Below are 16,439 nucleotides of genomic sequence, written 5' to 3' on the forward strand. Positions count from 1 at the left end.
TTGAGACGCTTTAGGGGGCTGTCCTGTCACAGCGTTCTGCCCTGGACCTCAAGTTACATCCCTGCACCTTCTTCTCCCATTGCCTCAATGCCACGGAGAGGAACTACGATGTGGGGAATCGTGAGCATCTCGTGGTGAAGATGGCATTGGAGGAGTGAAGGCACTGGCTGGAGTGGGCAGATCATCCATTCATTGTGTGGACCGACCACAAGAACCTGGAATATCTCCGCACCGCCAAGTGTCTCAATTCCAGGCAAGCTAGATGGGCCCTACTTTTCACACGGTTCGAATTCTCCCTCTCATACCGACCAGGATCCAAGAATGTCAAGCCCCACGGCTACAACACCAGAATCCGAGACCATCTTTCCCACCTCGTGCCTGGCAACGGCACTCAGCTGGGGGATAGGGAAGCAGGTTTGTAAGGCGCAACATTCCCAGCCAGAATCCGGGTCTGGATGTTTATTCCTGATGCTGTCTGCTCCTCCAGGCATCCCTTCCACCCGGGCTCCTGTTGGACCCTGGCCTTTGTGCGACAACGCTTTTGGTGGCCTACCATGATTCCTGACATTTCTGTGTTCGTCGCCTCATGAACAGTCTGTGCTCAGAACAAGACTCCTCGGCAAGCTCCAGCTGGTCTCCTTCAACTTCTGCCTGTCCCTCACCATCCCTGGTCTCACATAGCCCTGGACTTTGTCACGAGTCTCCCCCATTTGATGGCAACACCACCATCCTGACAGTAGTGGATCGGGTTTCCAAAGCCGCTCACTTCATTCTACTTCCCAAGCTACCCTCTGCCAAAGAGACGGCCCAGCTCATGGTGCAGCACGTCTTCCGGATCCAAGGACTCCCAGTAGACGGGGTCTCCAACCGGGGTCCTCAGTTCTCGTCCCGGTTCTGGAAGGCGTTCTGCACACTCATTGGGTCGTGGTCAGCCTGTCCTCCGGGTTCCACCCCCAGTCCAACGGCCAGTCAGAGCGAGCCAACTTGGAAACAACTCTTCGCTGCCTGGTCTCCGCCAACCCCATCACCTGGAGCCAGCAACTAGTGTGGGACGACTACGCCCTCAACAGGCTTCCTTAATCTGCCACGGGTCTCTCGCCCTTTGAGTGTTCCCTGGGTTGTCAGCCCCTGCTCTTCCTTGAGCAAGAGGAAGAGGTCAGCCTACCTTCAGCCCTCTGTACACATCCCACTTTTCATCTGTCTAAAATCAAACCCATGTCTAACAGCCCTTTGTCTAGCAGCACAACGTGTAGTGTGATGAACTGACTTAAGCCCCAATGATGCTCTCTTGGCAAGGCACGCTAAGTAAGTTGGCTGCTGACCAAAAGGGAGGGAGAAAGAGACAGAGACAGAGAGAGATAATTTGGACTGGCTTTCGCAGTCTTTTTCAATGAAAAATAATTCAATTGTATGCAGACTCTTTTTTTTATTCAGAGATTATTGACTGTCAATGTTTTGTGGTATACTGGATGAGATACTCAGTGTGCTGTGATACTTTTGATCCAGTAATTAAGACAAACAATTTGTATTCAAATGAACAGACTATTCCTGGTCTGTTCATTTTGTAAGTAGACCACATATTCATTTTTGGTCATCTATGAAAAGGATAGCATGAAACTTATAGTTGCCCTAAGGCAAATATCTTGATCTTATCTTCATGGCATGGCTCTCCTTTGAAAAACACATTTAATATTTACAGGTTATTCCTTCACAGAGCTGGACATGTGTGCGCAAATACTTGTCAACATTTGAAATATTTACCATCGTGCGTGTGTGAGAAAGAGAGAGCTAGGGAGAGAGTGTCTGAGAAAGAGAGAGACATGCACACCAGTGAGACATAAAGCAGCAGTTTAGCACGTGTCTGTGTTAGTGGACAGCATCAATGGTGCTGAAATGCACAGGCCGAGGGAAACAGCAAAGCACCTGAGGATATACAGCGCTGCTGCAACCTACCTCTGTGGTTCAAGCTGCTTCCTAACAAAAATGAATAGGTTATATGTTTGAGTAGGCTACTATATGTTTTATTGATGAGTCAACAACAACATTTGAAATGTATCAACTATCAATTCCTTTATGAATCTATCAATCCATCAATCCGGGGTGAAGTCACACGTGAAATAAAATTAGCTAAAATACGCCGCTTTGTGGCCACATTGAGTAGGACTAAAACGTCGGCTCCGTGCGTAGAGAAACTGACTGAGACGGAGATGAGAGGGAGAGCTTGGGAGTACCGAGGAGGGATGGAAGAGAGTGGGAGAGAGAGAGACTGATTTTTCTTGATTTTTCATTCCTGTGTCGGCCTCTTTAAAAAAAAAAAATCTAATTGCCCCGTTGGGAGCCCGGGACAGTATTCAGTAGGCAGGACCTGATTGCAGCTGCACTGCCTATAATTGGCATTCCTCCACGAGTGGAACTACAGTCGCAAATTCGACCAAAACCACCACAAAACAAATTACCTCCCCATCCATCCCTCTCGCTCAGGTCGACTCGTCAGTCTATTGCGAACGTCACTCATGTTGCGTGGGGCGGGAGAAGCGAACTTGGAGTTGAATTGACGTCCGACAGAGGGAGAGAGATAGGAGAGACACAGAGAGAGGCAGAAGATACATGAGCCTGTCTTTGACAACCTGTTCAGTGAGACGTGCGCATCTCAGCTGTGCCGCTTTTGGCCAAGGAGTCCATCACATCGTTCTCAGTCTGCGCACATACTTCCACTGGCAAACAGTAGGCTACTTGGAGACGCGAGGGGAGGAGCGGTGTAGTGTATGGAGAGTGGGACTTTATTTTGATAGCCTATAATTTCCAATAACCTACGCGGGACTGAAATCTATCTCCACTGAACTGTTTAAAGAAATAAGAGCCGTAAGAAATACGACAGATTCAACGCCGAAAGGGAGAGAATCAGAGTGATTTCCGACTGCTGGGTTTATGAGGAATCCGCTTTGTGGATACAAGGAGCGGCTCCCCTAAACATTCAAAACGAAGGGTTCCGTGCGTTAAAAGTTACCCGGTGAATTCTTATCACATTTCTACTCTCTTTTGAGAATTGGTATAAATCGACATTGGAACTAAGAAATTCTACGAAACCGGAATACTTAAGTGGGGATACCTAAATTTACAACGCATTTATGGTAAGACATCTAAAGCGGTCTTGAAACTGAATTATCGCTGAGCCGCGTGAGGGTACGGAATATCGCGTCGTAGACTTAGTTTCAAGACAGCCCACCCGCTGCGCTGACTACACCTCTGAGTAAGGTAAATGAAATTCGACAATATTGCTGTCAGTGAACCCATTTACTGCGATGTTTTTTCAATATGCTTCACTTATGGACAGACACATTGACAGTAGGATACTGTCTTAAAAGTTTGATCCTGGATATATTATCTTCCTGCATGTTATAGCCTACGATTTGAATATGCTTGTATTTTATTCACTAACTAGGCTAAGTAGACTATTCAAACGTGGGACGTGTGTAAGCACCCGTTTATGTGGAAAGGTCGCCATCCTCAATGGGGTGAGGTCAGAGAGCGCGTGCAGACATAATACATGCAGACTTTAGTTGCTTTTGAGACACACATGTTGCGCTAGATATAAACTAGTATACACTATGACCTACTTTTGTAAAATAGATAATTGCATTTCGCATTTAGAAATATTATGGGTCATCATGCAGACTAGGAAAAGCTCAATCGGTCGCCAAATTGAGTGACAAAGTGCATCAATAATATTTATTGACTCGTTTTACTACAACTTCCCTTTAATAGCCATTCGATTAAACCACAATACCACAATATCACATGTCAGTTAACGTGGTCGATTTGGCACAGTTGTCTATTGCTTATTACTCAATTTGTATCACCTGTTGGGTGAGGAATGTAGCCTATTGGTAATCGTGGAAATGTTAAATTTTTTCTGAATGAATGCTACGGCTTTTGTAAACAGGTCGTGTGTGTGTGTGTACGCGCGCGTCTGTACACCCACATGTGCTTAATATAGGCTATGCGCGTGATGATATGCAGGTAGGTGCATGACCCCAGCACTCAGGCCACCATTTGAAATATTGTTATGCTCGCTGCCCTTACCTGCCGGTTAGCAATTTCAGAAATAAACCATAATTACTTTAGGCAATCCTGTCAATCCCGAGAGGACAATGGCAGAGCTGTCCTGTAATCTTTTGATTATCCAGAGTCTGCAACTGAATTGCCTGTCGTTTAACCCGGTTTGAGACAATGCATGCGATTTGAAATTACTTTAACCCACGAATTATTATGATTGTATTATCTGTGGGAGGGAGTTGACACGATTCCCGGACAGAACAAACATATATTTGATAGACTCCCCACTTGTTCTCTCGTCTGGATTATAAACTAGCCTACTGTAGCCGTTACACGCCACAATCTACCGTGGCTCCTTTGATCTAGTCACGGTGCTCTCATGCCCTCTTCTTATTCACTAAAACCTGCTCTTCTCTCTCTCTCAGACTATTTCCAGGTTATGAGGGATCGAAGCTAAAGATGGAGCTTTTCTGGATTTTGTTATTTTCTATCATCCACCCATACACACGAGGGCAAGGTGTTTACGGTAAGAGATACGAAAGTGTGTGTTTGTGTGTCCATTCAGTTTAATATGATGGTAATAAGTGGCGCAACTATTGAGTTATTGCACATTGGACACAGTCCGGCTTGGTTAAATTTTTCCCTATTCATCATATGATCTTAATTGTCTTGTCCCAGTAGCCTACATTTTCTTTATCGGTGTCATTAACTAGTTAGGCTATAATATTATTAAAATTAACAATGATAATAATTGGCCTAATGCATTTCCACCTCTGGCTTGCTTGGCACATGCAAATGGTCTGTCATAAAAATCTATTTCACATGAAAAGTTCATTGTAATGAGAAAAGGTAGGAGGCTTACTAAATCCTTGGTAATGTCTATTAAGTCACCAAGAAGAGAATGGCCTCGGGCGGATTCCTAGTAGGCTATTGCATAATTACCCAATTGAAACCTACATAGTTATCATTGAACATACTACGGGAGCGGCCCTGCACTGTCATAACGAGTAAACTGCAGATTAAAAAGGCACACGCTACCTAAATAGGCTAATTAATAAGAATGTGGTCTGATTTTTTTATTTTTTAGTTCCACTCGCCTGTTGGATGTGTCAGCGCCAAAGATCAACACCACATCGTTTTTACTGTTCGTGACACACCAAGCCTATAGGCTATATCAAGAAATTGGAATGAAAGAAATTATGAACGTCGTATTTAAAGGCTACAGGAGCTTATAATGTGAGATTCTGCTCCGGGGCAGCACATACGCACAGATGTGACTGTTGAAGAATTTAGACATTTAGCTGTGTTGTGTGTAAGGAGTGAGGACATAACTGGGATTTCAAAGGAACAGTTGAAATATTTTCGTTTAGTTGCCATTTACTCCACAATGAAAAAAGTTTGGGCAAAAAATAAATAACGTTTTTCCTAGTGTCGAGTGGTTGCTCTACCCTTGAATGGTGTTGAATCTCCAGCCGCTACAGCTGAACTGCTACAACTATTTTGTTTACTTTAGGACCATAGGACATTTTACTCTTGTGACATTCACCACACGTATACCTTAGACCTTATAGAGGATTCGGCACTGTAGTCGAGAAAAGCATGTTTCTGCATAACAGTATGACAGTATGACGAAGTTTGAAGCCAAGTAGATCATCTTCGGTGCAAATTGGACAGGTAGCCTATGCACATTACATTACAATTATGTATAAACCAAGGAAAGCAGCTGCAATATTTAAAGCTCTCTGATCACACTTTTACCCTTTCCAGCTCTCCAAACAGGGGCACGTCACACTCTAGCTGTTAAATGTCAAACGCAGGCTTGCTATTTAATTAACAAATATATATCTTAGTAAATATTTTCACTAGCCTTACTTTGAGAAACTGCCTGTTAATAGCAGTTGACTGCCTGTCTGTCTACTTAGAGCGTTGGTCCAGTAACCGGAAGGTTGCTGGATCAAATCCCCGAGCTGACAATCGATTAAGGCAGCCCCCCGCAACTCTCTGATTCAGAGGGGTTGGGTTAAATGCGGAAGAAACATTTCTGTTGAATACATTCCGTTGGACAACTGACTAGGTATCCCCCTTACTTCTTGTGAAAGCCTAAATGTATAACATGCTTATGTTTTGCATTGCTAAGGTTATGCATTGTTCTGTTGTCTGATGTAGCCTATAGTATTTGCTCAGTTGTCCCATGGGCGCTGTACAGTGTGGATAAGCAACATGGTTGCGCTCAAACTAATAAGTATGACCTCAAACTAGTTAGAACTTTAAGTATGATCGGCTTTGCGTTGAGGATCCGACTGGGTTTGGTGAGCTCATCCTGAATAGATCGTTTTGAATTCCCCTTTTTTTGTGGGCTATGTGAATGAATGCATATAGCACGCAAAATACAAATGACCTCCTAACGAACTAGGCCCATTAAAAAATGATCTTGCACAAACCCACAAGTTTACAGGAGATAAGAGAGCGTCTAAAGTCAGTATTATTCTATTGCATTCTTGGTCATGATGATGATGCTTAGGTTTAGACTGCGAGGAGGAAGGACCTTAGTCGTAATAATTCACTGTGCAATCAACAAACGCGTCTGGTCTCCTGCTGCCTCGGTTAAATATGTTACACAGGTGCGATGTTACACAGGTGCGAGATGGAGAATTATGCAAGAACAGTAGAAAACGTCAGGAAATCTGCCGTGAGCTTGGCACACAACTGTGTATTGAGGAGCTTTAAAATGGCTTTTCCTGTTTTTGGAATGTTCTCACTTCCTATGGAGACAGATGCAACTTGCTGTCCGCTGGGAACCGAATGCCACAAGCACGCCTGATTTGATGCTACTGCTCCGAAAGCCCTTTTATACCTATCATATTCGTGTCATGAAGTAAATAAGTAAGCCCTTTCAGAACCAGAACAGCCCACAGGGTTAGCCTATCTCCTGTTAATGTTGCCTGAGGAAGCTTATTGTACAAGTAAAAATAAAATACATTGTAGGCCTACATTCCCTGCCTGGAAAGGACGCTAGTGGATGTAGGCTTTTCTTTAGATACTGTAGCGGCTGACGCTACTGTTGCTATCTCACCTCGGACTCCCGTGATCCCTCGTTGCTTTACTGTTCATCGATTGTGCTGCTTTGCATTTCAATATTGTTGTCTGAAGCTTCCAACACTCAAGAGGGGTACTCAATCAAGAGTGGTGCTAACATGAGAGAGACAGAGAGAAATAGAGAGAGCTTCTCTATTGAGGGGTCGTTATACAATCGCGGGATCAGCTATGCATTTCTACACCTAGGCCTAATGGTTGAATTAAGATTTGGGCAGGGTCAGGCTGACCCTATATCTGTGCCTGAAAAGGAAAACTTCTACCCTGAGCATGGACACTCTTTCCTCACCGCTGATGAGGTAATTTAAACAATGATTGGATTGTCATGAAGGGTCACTAGTTACACAAAGTAATATTAATAATTTCTGTGCAACCAAACATACATTGTGCCATTGATTTCCATGTCAATGCGCAGGTTGGAATTCACTCTCTCTCACTCATGGAAGGCTATGTGGTATAGTTGTTGATACACTTCGTTAAGGCCTGTGGCCTAGAAAACCAGACGTATAGTGCCCGTGACCACCCAAATCTCCAGTGACTTTAACTCTTCTTCTTCCTCATCCTCCACACCTTTTTGTTTGTTTCTCTCTTTTATGTCTCTCACCACCTCATGCGTTTATTTTGGATGCTGAATATTGCCCTTTTTTAATAAGCATTCATAATTTATCCATGGCTGTGAGGCAGGGGAGAGCGAAGGAGGGAGGGAGAGAGAGAGGAAGAGAGGGGGAGCGCAGCTAGTGATTACAATCTTCTCGCTTTTCTGCCCTCTCTTTCTCTCTCTCACACACATTCATTCGTACACACACACACACACACACACACACACACACACACACACACACACACACACACACACACACACACACACTCTTTCACTCCCTCTCTCTCTCTGTTGGTTAGCACGTCCATGCAGTATTTAAGTATCAGGCTCTAAATAATAAAGCAATGTGACAAAGTCCACAATGAATGGACAACACCTGCTTACTTTCCATGACCAAATCATACCCTGTCTGAAGTTAACTTTGCAATTAAAATGCAAAGCCCAGAGGGTCCTGTGGTCTTGCAGTGGCCTGTGGTCTAGCAGTGACCCTCCTGGCTGTAGTCACACATACTCCTCTTTCTACTGGAGACCGGGGTTAAATCCCCACTCCAACCCCTTGTACTGTTTCTCCCACCTGCCTGTCTCCCCCTCTGTGAATTCTTTATTCTCTAAAATAAAGTGCAAAACAACATTTTATAATGAAACACATTCCATAATTGTTGAGAGATGACTATATTGTCAGTTTTATATATATTCAGTTTTATGAGAAGGAAGATTTTTGAATGTAATGATGCCAAATATTTCCTTCAAGGCCCTACTGGGAGTTTGAATCGTATCAGGAATGTAAATGGATTGTCAAATGAATGGCCACACATAACTGTACATGCTCGCACACACACGCACTCACACACTCACAGTAAAATAGGAACCTTTCTTCTGAACCTGTGTATTTTAAATACTTTCTTTGTGGTCCTGATATTTTTAAACCTGACTTTACTAAGATTCTCACTCATAGATTCTCACACCGACAATGACAATCTTCTCGATTTTCTGCTTGCTCGCACGCATGCATGCACGCACACACACCCACACACTCTCACCCACTCACACACGCACGCCGTGTTCTTAAAAAGTCTCTCCTACACTCTCGCCCCTCACCAGTCAATGTCGACCATTGTTGACTGACCTTTCCTTCTTTATTATTCTTTAATTCAAGTCCTTGAGAGTTAATTAGTGAGGTGACTTGCCATTAAAAAAAAATTTAAGAAAGAAAAAAATAATAAATAATGGTGCGTATGGTGAAATTCGCAGGCCTGGGTTCAAACACTACTCGAAATCATGTAGAATACTTCAGCTAGACTTAATTGTGCTTGCCTGGCACAATTGAAAACAAATAGAATAGTTGCAAAATGTTCAAACCCTGCCTATCTGTCACTCCGCTCCAGGCAGACTAAAGCAAATGCAAAAGATTTCAAGTAGTAGTTGAACCAAGGTCTGGAAAAATCTGCCACCTCCGTTAATTAAGAAACCACACATCTTTTGCCGCCACGTTTCACTTCCCTTTTCTATCCACCGGCTTTCCTTTTATTTACCGCTGTGAATGGAAGTATTATCCTGCCACTTACTCAATACGGCAGTATAAACTGTATTGAGTCCCCAAGCCCCATACAATGTCAGTCAGGAGCCATTTTCAGACAGAATAGAGGCCACAATGTCTTTATTTTTAGCTGGGAAAGAGTAGAAGAGAGTGGAGGAGTGAGAAGATGTTGACTGGGGACTTGGAAGGTTGAGAGCTGAGCTATTCTTTCTCAATCTATTTCCTCTATCTCTACTCAGTCTCTATCTCTCTCCTCGTTTCTGGTCTATCTTCTCTCATTCTTCAGCACCTCTATTTTTCTCTGATTCTCTATCTCCTATCTTTTTCTCTCTATCCTTTCTCATCTATCTACTTTCTCTCTCCTTTCATACTCTCTCAGTCCCTCTCACTGTGTAATATCCTCCTATAGGCAGAATGAAGTGGAAAAGCACTATAGATGGAGAATTGATCTCACCCCTGAGATAGAGAAGAGAGAGAGACAGATATTCTGTGTGTGTGTGTGTGTCTCCTGCTCTTTCTCTCTGTGTGTGTGTCTGCCCTCCCCTCCTTCTCCAGTTCCATCTAGTTAGTGCCGCTCTGTTGTTGTTGTCAGGGGGTGGGAGGCTGGATAACAGCTCAGTGTTATTGGGCCTTCCTCTCCATTTGTGGCTCCCAGCAGGTGGCCTTCTCTCCTGCCCTCTCTCCTCTCTCTTACACATGTACACACATACACAGACATATAAGCATACACACACACATACACAAATGCACAGATATACAAAGACATACTTTACTTACTTTACACAGGAACACACACACGCACACACACAAATTGAGAGAGAAGGATAGTTCAATCACCATTTCCTCTCCTTTCCCCAAGTCCTTGTTATTTATTTATTATTTGATTTATTTTATATAATTTTTTAAAACATACATTCCACACCTGAAGCGAAGCCGCTTCAATCAAATTCCCAAATCCCTCTGGCAGCCCCCCCCCTTCCCCTCCCCCACAGATGTTATGATTTTTCAGCCGTACAGAAACAGGCTACCTGGGGGCAATACCAGAATAGATGGTCTAATGATTATGTCTCTTTGCAGCAAAATCTGCAGAGCTGAGATGATTGTATGCCCCATATATTTAACATTTTGTTTGTGGCAAGAATTTTGTATGGTGCAGCTGTCAACATTAAGTTCCTCAAATGAGGAACAAATTTGGGTCCTTAATATAGGGCAGACAGACACATTCTCTACCCCCCCCCTCCGCTTGCCTCCTCCCTTTCTGCGGTAGTGCCCCAATCAATTGGTTGTAATCTTTTATTGAGCAAGCCTTCCCATATATTTCCAATAGTTGCCTGTGAGACATAACTGCCATTCCTATACATAATATAATTTAAAGAAAATAGACTTCTATATAATTTTTTCTATATTCTTTTTTTATTTTTGTCAATCAGTATATTTGAGTTTAACCATAACATTTGTAATATCCTTCATATTTTCTGGAGGATGAAATTGGAATTGTAACCAATGCCTGGCTTGTTTGAGAAAGGGAGATAGATACTTTGAACAAGGTTTGGGTTTCAATTAACCAAACCTCTGAAGTTGTAATCTGTGTAAGGGCAAAAAGTTCCTTTTTGAACAACAGATGAGCTTTTCTTAGTAATCTACTGGAGAACCAATTACTGTTTAAGTAAACATTTTGTATAAGTGAAGCTTTTAGTGAGAGGTTTAATGGTTTAATCTTTAATCATTTTAGCCCACCAAACTCATTCATTATAATATAGACAGGCACGTTTTATCTTGTCTGGCTTAGAGTTCCAGATAAAGCAGAACATTTTTTGCTCATATGATTTGAAAAACCAGTCATCTGGAGTAGACATGAGATATGACTAAAGAGTTAATCAGTGTAACTTTCCCATAAATAGACAGGTATTTACCCCTCCACAGTTGCAGGATCTTTTCTGTTTTTGCTCATTTTCTATTGAAATGTATTGTAGAGAGTTAATTTATATATGTTGTGACGTGAATATCAAGAATGTCTACTTCACCATCAGACCATTTTACTGTTATTTCATGGGGTTCCGGCAGTGTGGTCGGCTGGGTAGCTGGCTAAAGGTACACAGAAATTCTATTAACCTCAGGTCAGAGCCCAAGTCCCGATCCACTGTGGTTTACTGTAGCATCAACCCCTGGCCCGACGGGCATGTTGGCTAGCGGGGGCTAGCAACGTTGCAGCAGCCTGGGCCACCTCCCAACGGGGCAGTTTATCCCCAAAGCTTCCGCCAATTAACTTCCGTGTCAGAGGTGGCCATTCCAAGGTGCACGTCCCACTAGGAAACTTGATGAACTGAAGAGAGCTTTACATGGTTAGGGAGGGAGGGAAGGTGGGAGGAGGGCAGAGGGAGAGGGAGAAAGGCCCTGACAGCATCAGGAATGAAATGCTTAAACACAGTACTGATGAGCTGCAGGATGCCTTATTAAAACTATTCAACCTGGTTTTGGAGAGTGGCTGCTTCCCTGACATTTGGAACCAGCTGCTCATAACCCCATATATATAAAAAAGTTGACAAATTAGAACCTATTAACTATAGGGGATATGTGTCACCAGTAACATGGGGAAAATGTTTTTCTGTATTCTCAATGACCAAATACAGACCTTCCTCACACAACATAATGCTCTCAACAAAAAACGAATTGGCTTTCAATCCAAACACAGAACAACAGACCACATACACACTAATAAACCAGCATGTTCATCAGAAAAGCAGAGGAAAAGTATTTGCATATTTTGTTGATTTTAAGAATGGCTTTTGATTCCATGATGAATTATGTTACAAAATCCTCCAAAGTGACGTTGAAAGCAAAGTTTACGACGTCATACAATCTATTTACACGGACAACACATGTAGTATTAGACTGAACAATAATAAAATAAAGTGAGACAAGGATGCAGTGTAAGTCCAACCTCATTCAATGTCTACGTCAACAAACTAGCAGTGTTGCTGGACCGATCTGCAGCCCCTGGACTCACCCTCAAAGATGAGGTAAGATTACTTCTCTATGCAGATGACCTTGTCTAACTGTCACCAACAGAGCAAGGTCTACAGGAACAACTTAACATTCTTTGGGAATACAGCATCAACTGGGCAATCAACATCAACATTCAGAAAACCAAAGTCGTGATTTTCCCGAAAAAGGCCAGGAATCAAAGCAACAGACACTCTTTCAAATAAGGAAATAACATGGTTGAACATACCCAATGGTACAACTACCTGGTTTGGCAGTGAATGCACTAAAATTAAAATCCCGCAAAGCATTTTACTCCATGAAAATAAAATTCTCCCTCCCAAAAAATCCTATCCAAATCTGGTGCAAAATATTAAATTGTGTAATTTTACCAATTGCACTATATTTTTTGTGAGGTTTGGGGTCCAACCTGTAATTACGATTATAAGCATTGGGAGAAAACCCCAATAGAAAATCTGCATACAGAATTCTGCAGAATTATCCTAAATATCCAAAAGAAAGTACGAAATCATGCATGCTGAGTGGATGAGTGGATGATTCCCTTTAATTGTAAACATAAAGAAAAGGACACTTAAACTTTGCCACCATTTGAAATTAAGCCCCAAAACATCCTTCCAATTTAAATCACTGGATACCCAAGAGCTGAACCTTGAAAAGAGTCCCTTATGTCAGCTGTTAACCTCTCTAGGGAAGGTGGGACGAAATCGTCCCACCTACGTAACAGCCAGTGGAATCCTGTGGCGCATTATTCAAATACCTTAGAAATGCTATTACTTCAATTTCGCAAACATATGACTATTTTACACCATTTTAAAGATAAGACTCTCGTTAATCTAACCACACTGTCCGATTTCAAAAAGGCTTTACAACGAAAGCAAAACATTAGATTATGTCAGCAGAGTACCCAGCCAGAAATAATCAGACACCCATTTATCAAGCTAGCATATAATGTCACAAAAACCCAAACCACAGCTAAATGCAGCACTAACCTTTGATGATCTTCATCAGATGACACGCCTAGGACATTATGTTATACAATACATGCATGTTTTGTTCAATCAAGTTCATATTTATATCAAAAACCAGCTTTTTACATTAGCATGTGACGTTCAGAACTAGCATACTAGCAAACTTCCGGTGAATTTACTAAATTACTCACGATAAACGTTCACAAAAAACATAACAATTATTTTAAGAATTATAGATACAGAACTCCTCTATGCACTCGCTATGTCCGATTTTAAAATAGCTTTTCGGTGAAAGCACATTTTGCAATATTCTAAGTAGATAGCCCGGCATCACAGGGCTAGCTATTTAGACACCCACCAAGTTTAGCCCTCACCAAAGTCAGATTTACTATAAGAAAAATGTTATTACCTTTGCTGTTCTTCGTCAGAATGCACTCCCAGGACTTCTACTTCAATAACAAATGTTGGTTTGGTTCAAAATAATACATAGTTATGTTCAAATATCCTCTGTTTTGTTCGTGCATTCAAGACACTATCCGAAGTGTAAAGAAGGGTGACGCGCCCGACGCGTTTCGTGACAAAAAAAATCTAAATATTCCATTACCGTACTTCGAAGCATGTCAACCGCTGTTTAAAATCAATTTTTATGCCATTTTTCTCGTTAAAAAAAGCGATAATATTCCGACCGGGAATCTGTGTTTTAGTACAAAGAGAGAGAAAATAATAACATGGGGTCTCCTCGCGCACGCGCCTCAGTCTCATTGTCCTCTGATAGACCACTTACCAAAGGCGCTAATGTTTTTCAGCCAGGGGCTGCCTCGACATCATTCAGCTTTTTCCCGGGTTCTGAGAGCCTATGGGAGCCGTAGGAAGTGTCACGTTACAGCAAAGATCCTAAGTTTTCAATAAAAAGAGTCAAGAAGCCCAAAGAATGGTCAGAGAGGGCACTTCCTGTACAGAATCTTCTCAGGTTTTTGCCTGCCATATGAGTTCTGTTATACTCACAGACACCATTCAAACAGTTTTAGAAACTTTAGGGTGTTTTCTATCCAAAGCCAATAATTATATGCATATTCTAGTTTCTGGGCAGTAGTAATAACCAGATTAAATCGGGTACATTTTTTATCCGGCCGTGTAAATACTGCCCCCTAGCCCTAACAGGTTAAAAACCATTAAACAACCTTATTATCCAAACATAGGGAACTCAATAAGATTGTTACAGATATTAAAACCTCCTATTTGACAAATTGGGAAAAGGAAACAAAAACACACAATAAACAGAGACAGATCCTCGAACAAATACAGGCCCAGTGACCACCAACCTATAGAAAAAGGAAGACACAGAGATTGTCTATGAACATTAATTCCATGAAGTATTTACATTGTATATAACTTAGAAGTTATACATAATGTAACCATCATCCATGTACATTTTGTTGTTTATTAGCCATTCATTATTTTTATAATCTTATTTTTATTTAAATACATTTATCGAACGAAGATTACACAATACAGCAGGAGTAGTGTTGCACCTGTGTACATGATTATGTACTATTAATATTACTACTGAAATGAGCTGTATTTTATTATCCTCGTTACATTGTACTGTATTTATGCTGTACCACTATACTGCTTTGCCAATATCTACAAATTGTATTTCATGCCAATAAAGCAATCTGAGAGAGAAAGAGGGATTTCTGTGGGGAACTTTCAAAGAAAGTTTTGTAGTTTGTCTTTTGTCTGCTCGGTCGAATGTTTTCAAGAGGGGTGGGGTTGGTAGTGATGGGAATTCAGATCCTCTCCATGGCCAAGGGGCAGAAAAATAGAAAGGGTTCAGTGTGTGAGAGACTGTGTATGCGTGTGTGTGTTGGAACAGTTGACAGGCCATGACTTATACATGAGGGCGACAGGAGGGTCGTGAGCTGTGGTGAGAACATTGCTTACTTCAGGGACAGCCGTGTCTCCCTCCCCTTTGCTTGTTTTGTTTCTTCTCCCCCGCCTCTCTCTGTCTCCTTGTTCTCATCTTCATTACTTACTTTCCTTTTATTAATCCTTCCCCTCCCACCTTGTCTCCATCTGTCCGTCTGTCTGTCAGTGAGTCTGTGAGTCTAGTGGTTAGAGTGTTGGGCCAGTAACCAAAAGGTTGCTGGGTCAAATCACTGAGCTGACAAGGTCAAAAATCTGTTGTTCTGCCACTAAACAAGGCAGTTAACCCACTGTTCCCTGGTAGACTGTCATTGTAAATAAGAATTTGTTCTTAACTGTCTTGCCTAGTTAAATAAAACAAATAAAAAAAAGATCTTGTCAATTGAGATTATACCTTGAAATGTAATTTTGTGCCTACTGTACAAAAAGCAAATGACAAATGTATGTGGACTGATTAGATACTGATGTATACAGTAGCTACCTGTTTTGATACATTACATTTGGAAAGTACAGAGCTGCTATAGGTGTACTGCACACTGGGAACAGCAGGCATGGTGTGCAGGGTCAAAAATGTAAAAGTCTCATGAGAATGCATTTTTGACCTTCCATGAGACTATTCCAGGACATTCCACACACTCCCTTTGCCAGGCCTGTGTCAGTTGCTGATCAAACAAACAATATGGTGAGGACCTGTAGACACTGTGGTCTATGAGGACCAGCTGACGTTGTGGTGTATATTGACTAGCAGACAGTATGGTCGATATGAGCACCAGCCCACCCTGTGTTTATAAGGTCTCAATACCAGTAGACACTGTGGTCTATGAGGACCAGCTGACGTTGTGGTGTATATAGACTAGCAGACAGTATGGTCGATATGAGCACCAGCCCACCCTGTGTTTATGAGGTCTCAATACCAGTATACAATGTGGCTTACAAGGTTTGTGTGAAGTTGGGGTGTTACAAACTATAAAAACATGCATTCCTAAACTCTGAAAAGCTTTTGTATCTGTCATCATGGTCAGGTTCAACCTATCCCCATGTTCTCCCAAAGTAGACTGAGAGTGAGGAACAGCAGTCGACTTCTGTGCCTGTCTTAACTTGAAGACAACTAAGTGAACTAGCCCTGGAAAGCTAACCTCTGGAAAGCTAAACCCTGGAAAGCTAACCCCTGCTCATACAGATCTGTATATGAGCAATAATGTTTGGCAGAAAGAGGGACACAATTCTAGTATTTACCTAGTAATGTGCATTCCTA

At 42.1% G+C, this 16,439-nt stretch overlaps 1 protein-coding gene across 2 annotated transcripts in view; it reads left to right on the forward strand.

Moving 5' to 3' along the window:
* The first annotated feature begins 2,380 nt into the window (after window positions 1-2,380).
* The window catches only part of LOC106561882 (MAM domain-containing glycosylphosphatidylinositol anchor protein 1), a 471,396-nt gene continuing 457,337 nt past the window's right edge, over window positions 2,381-16,439 (forward strand). Inside the window, exons 1-2 of one of the 2 annotated variants that reach the window (XM_014126165.2) lie at window positions 2,381-3,131; window positions 4,482-4,582. In XM_014126165.2, coding sequence (XP_013981640.1) covers window positions 4,516-4,582 — 67 coding nt within the window. In that variant the 5' untranslated portion in view covers window positions 2,381-3,131; window positions 4,482-4,515. Of the gene's footprint in view, window positions 3,256-4,481; window positions 4,583-16,439 lie in introns of both variants that reach the window. The other variant, XM_014126164.2, reaches the window with a different exon arrangement.

The sequence above is a fragment of the Salmo salar genome, chromosome ssa11 (genome assembly GCF_905237065.1).
Source record: "Salmo salar chromosome ssa11, Ssal_v3.1, whole genome shotgun sequence".
Taxonomy (NCBI): domain Eukaryota; kingdom Metazoa; phylum Chordata; class Actinopteri; order Salmoniformes; family Salmonidae; genus Salmo; species Salmo salar.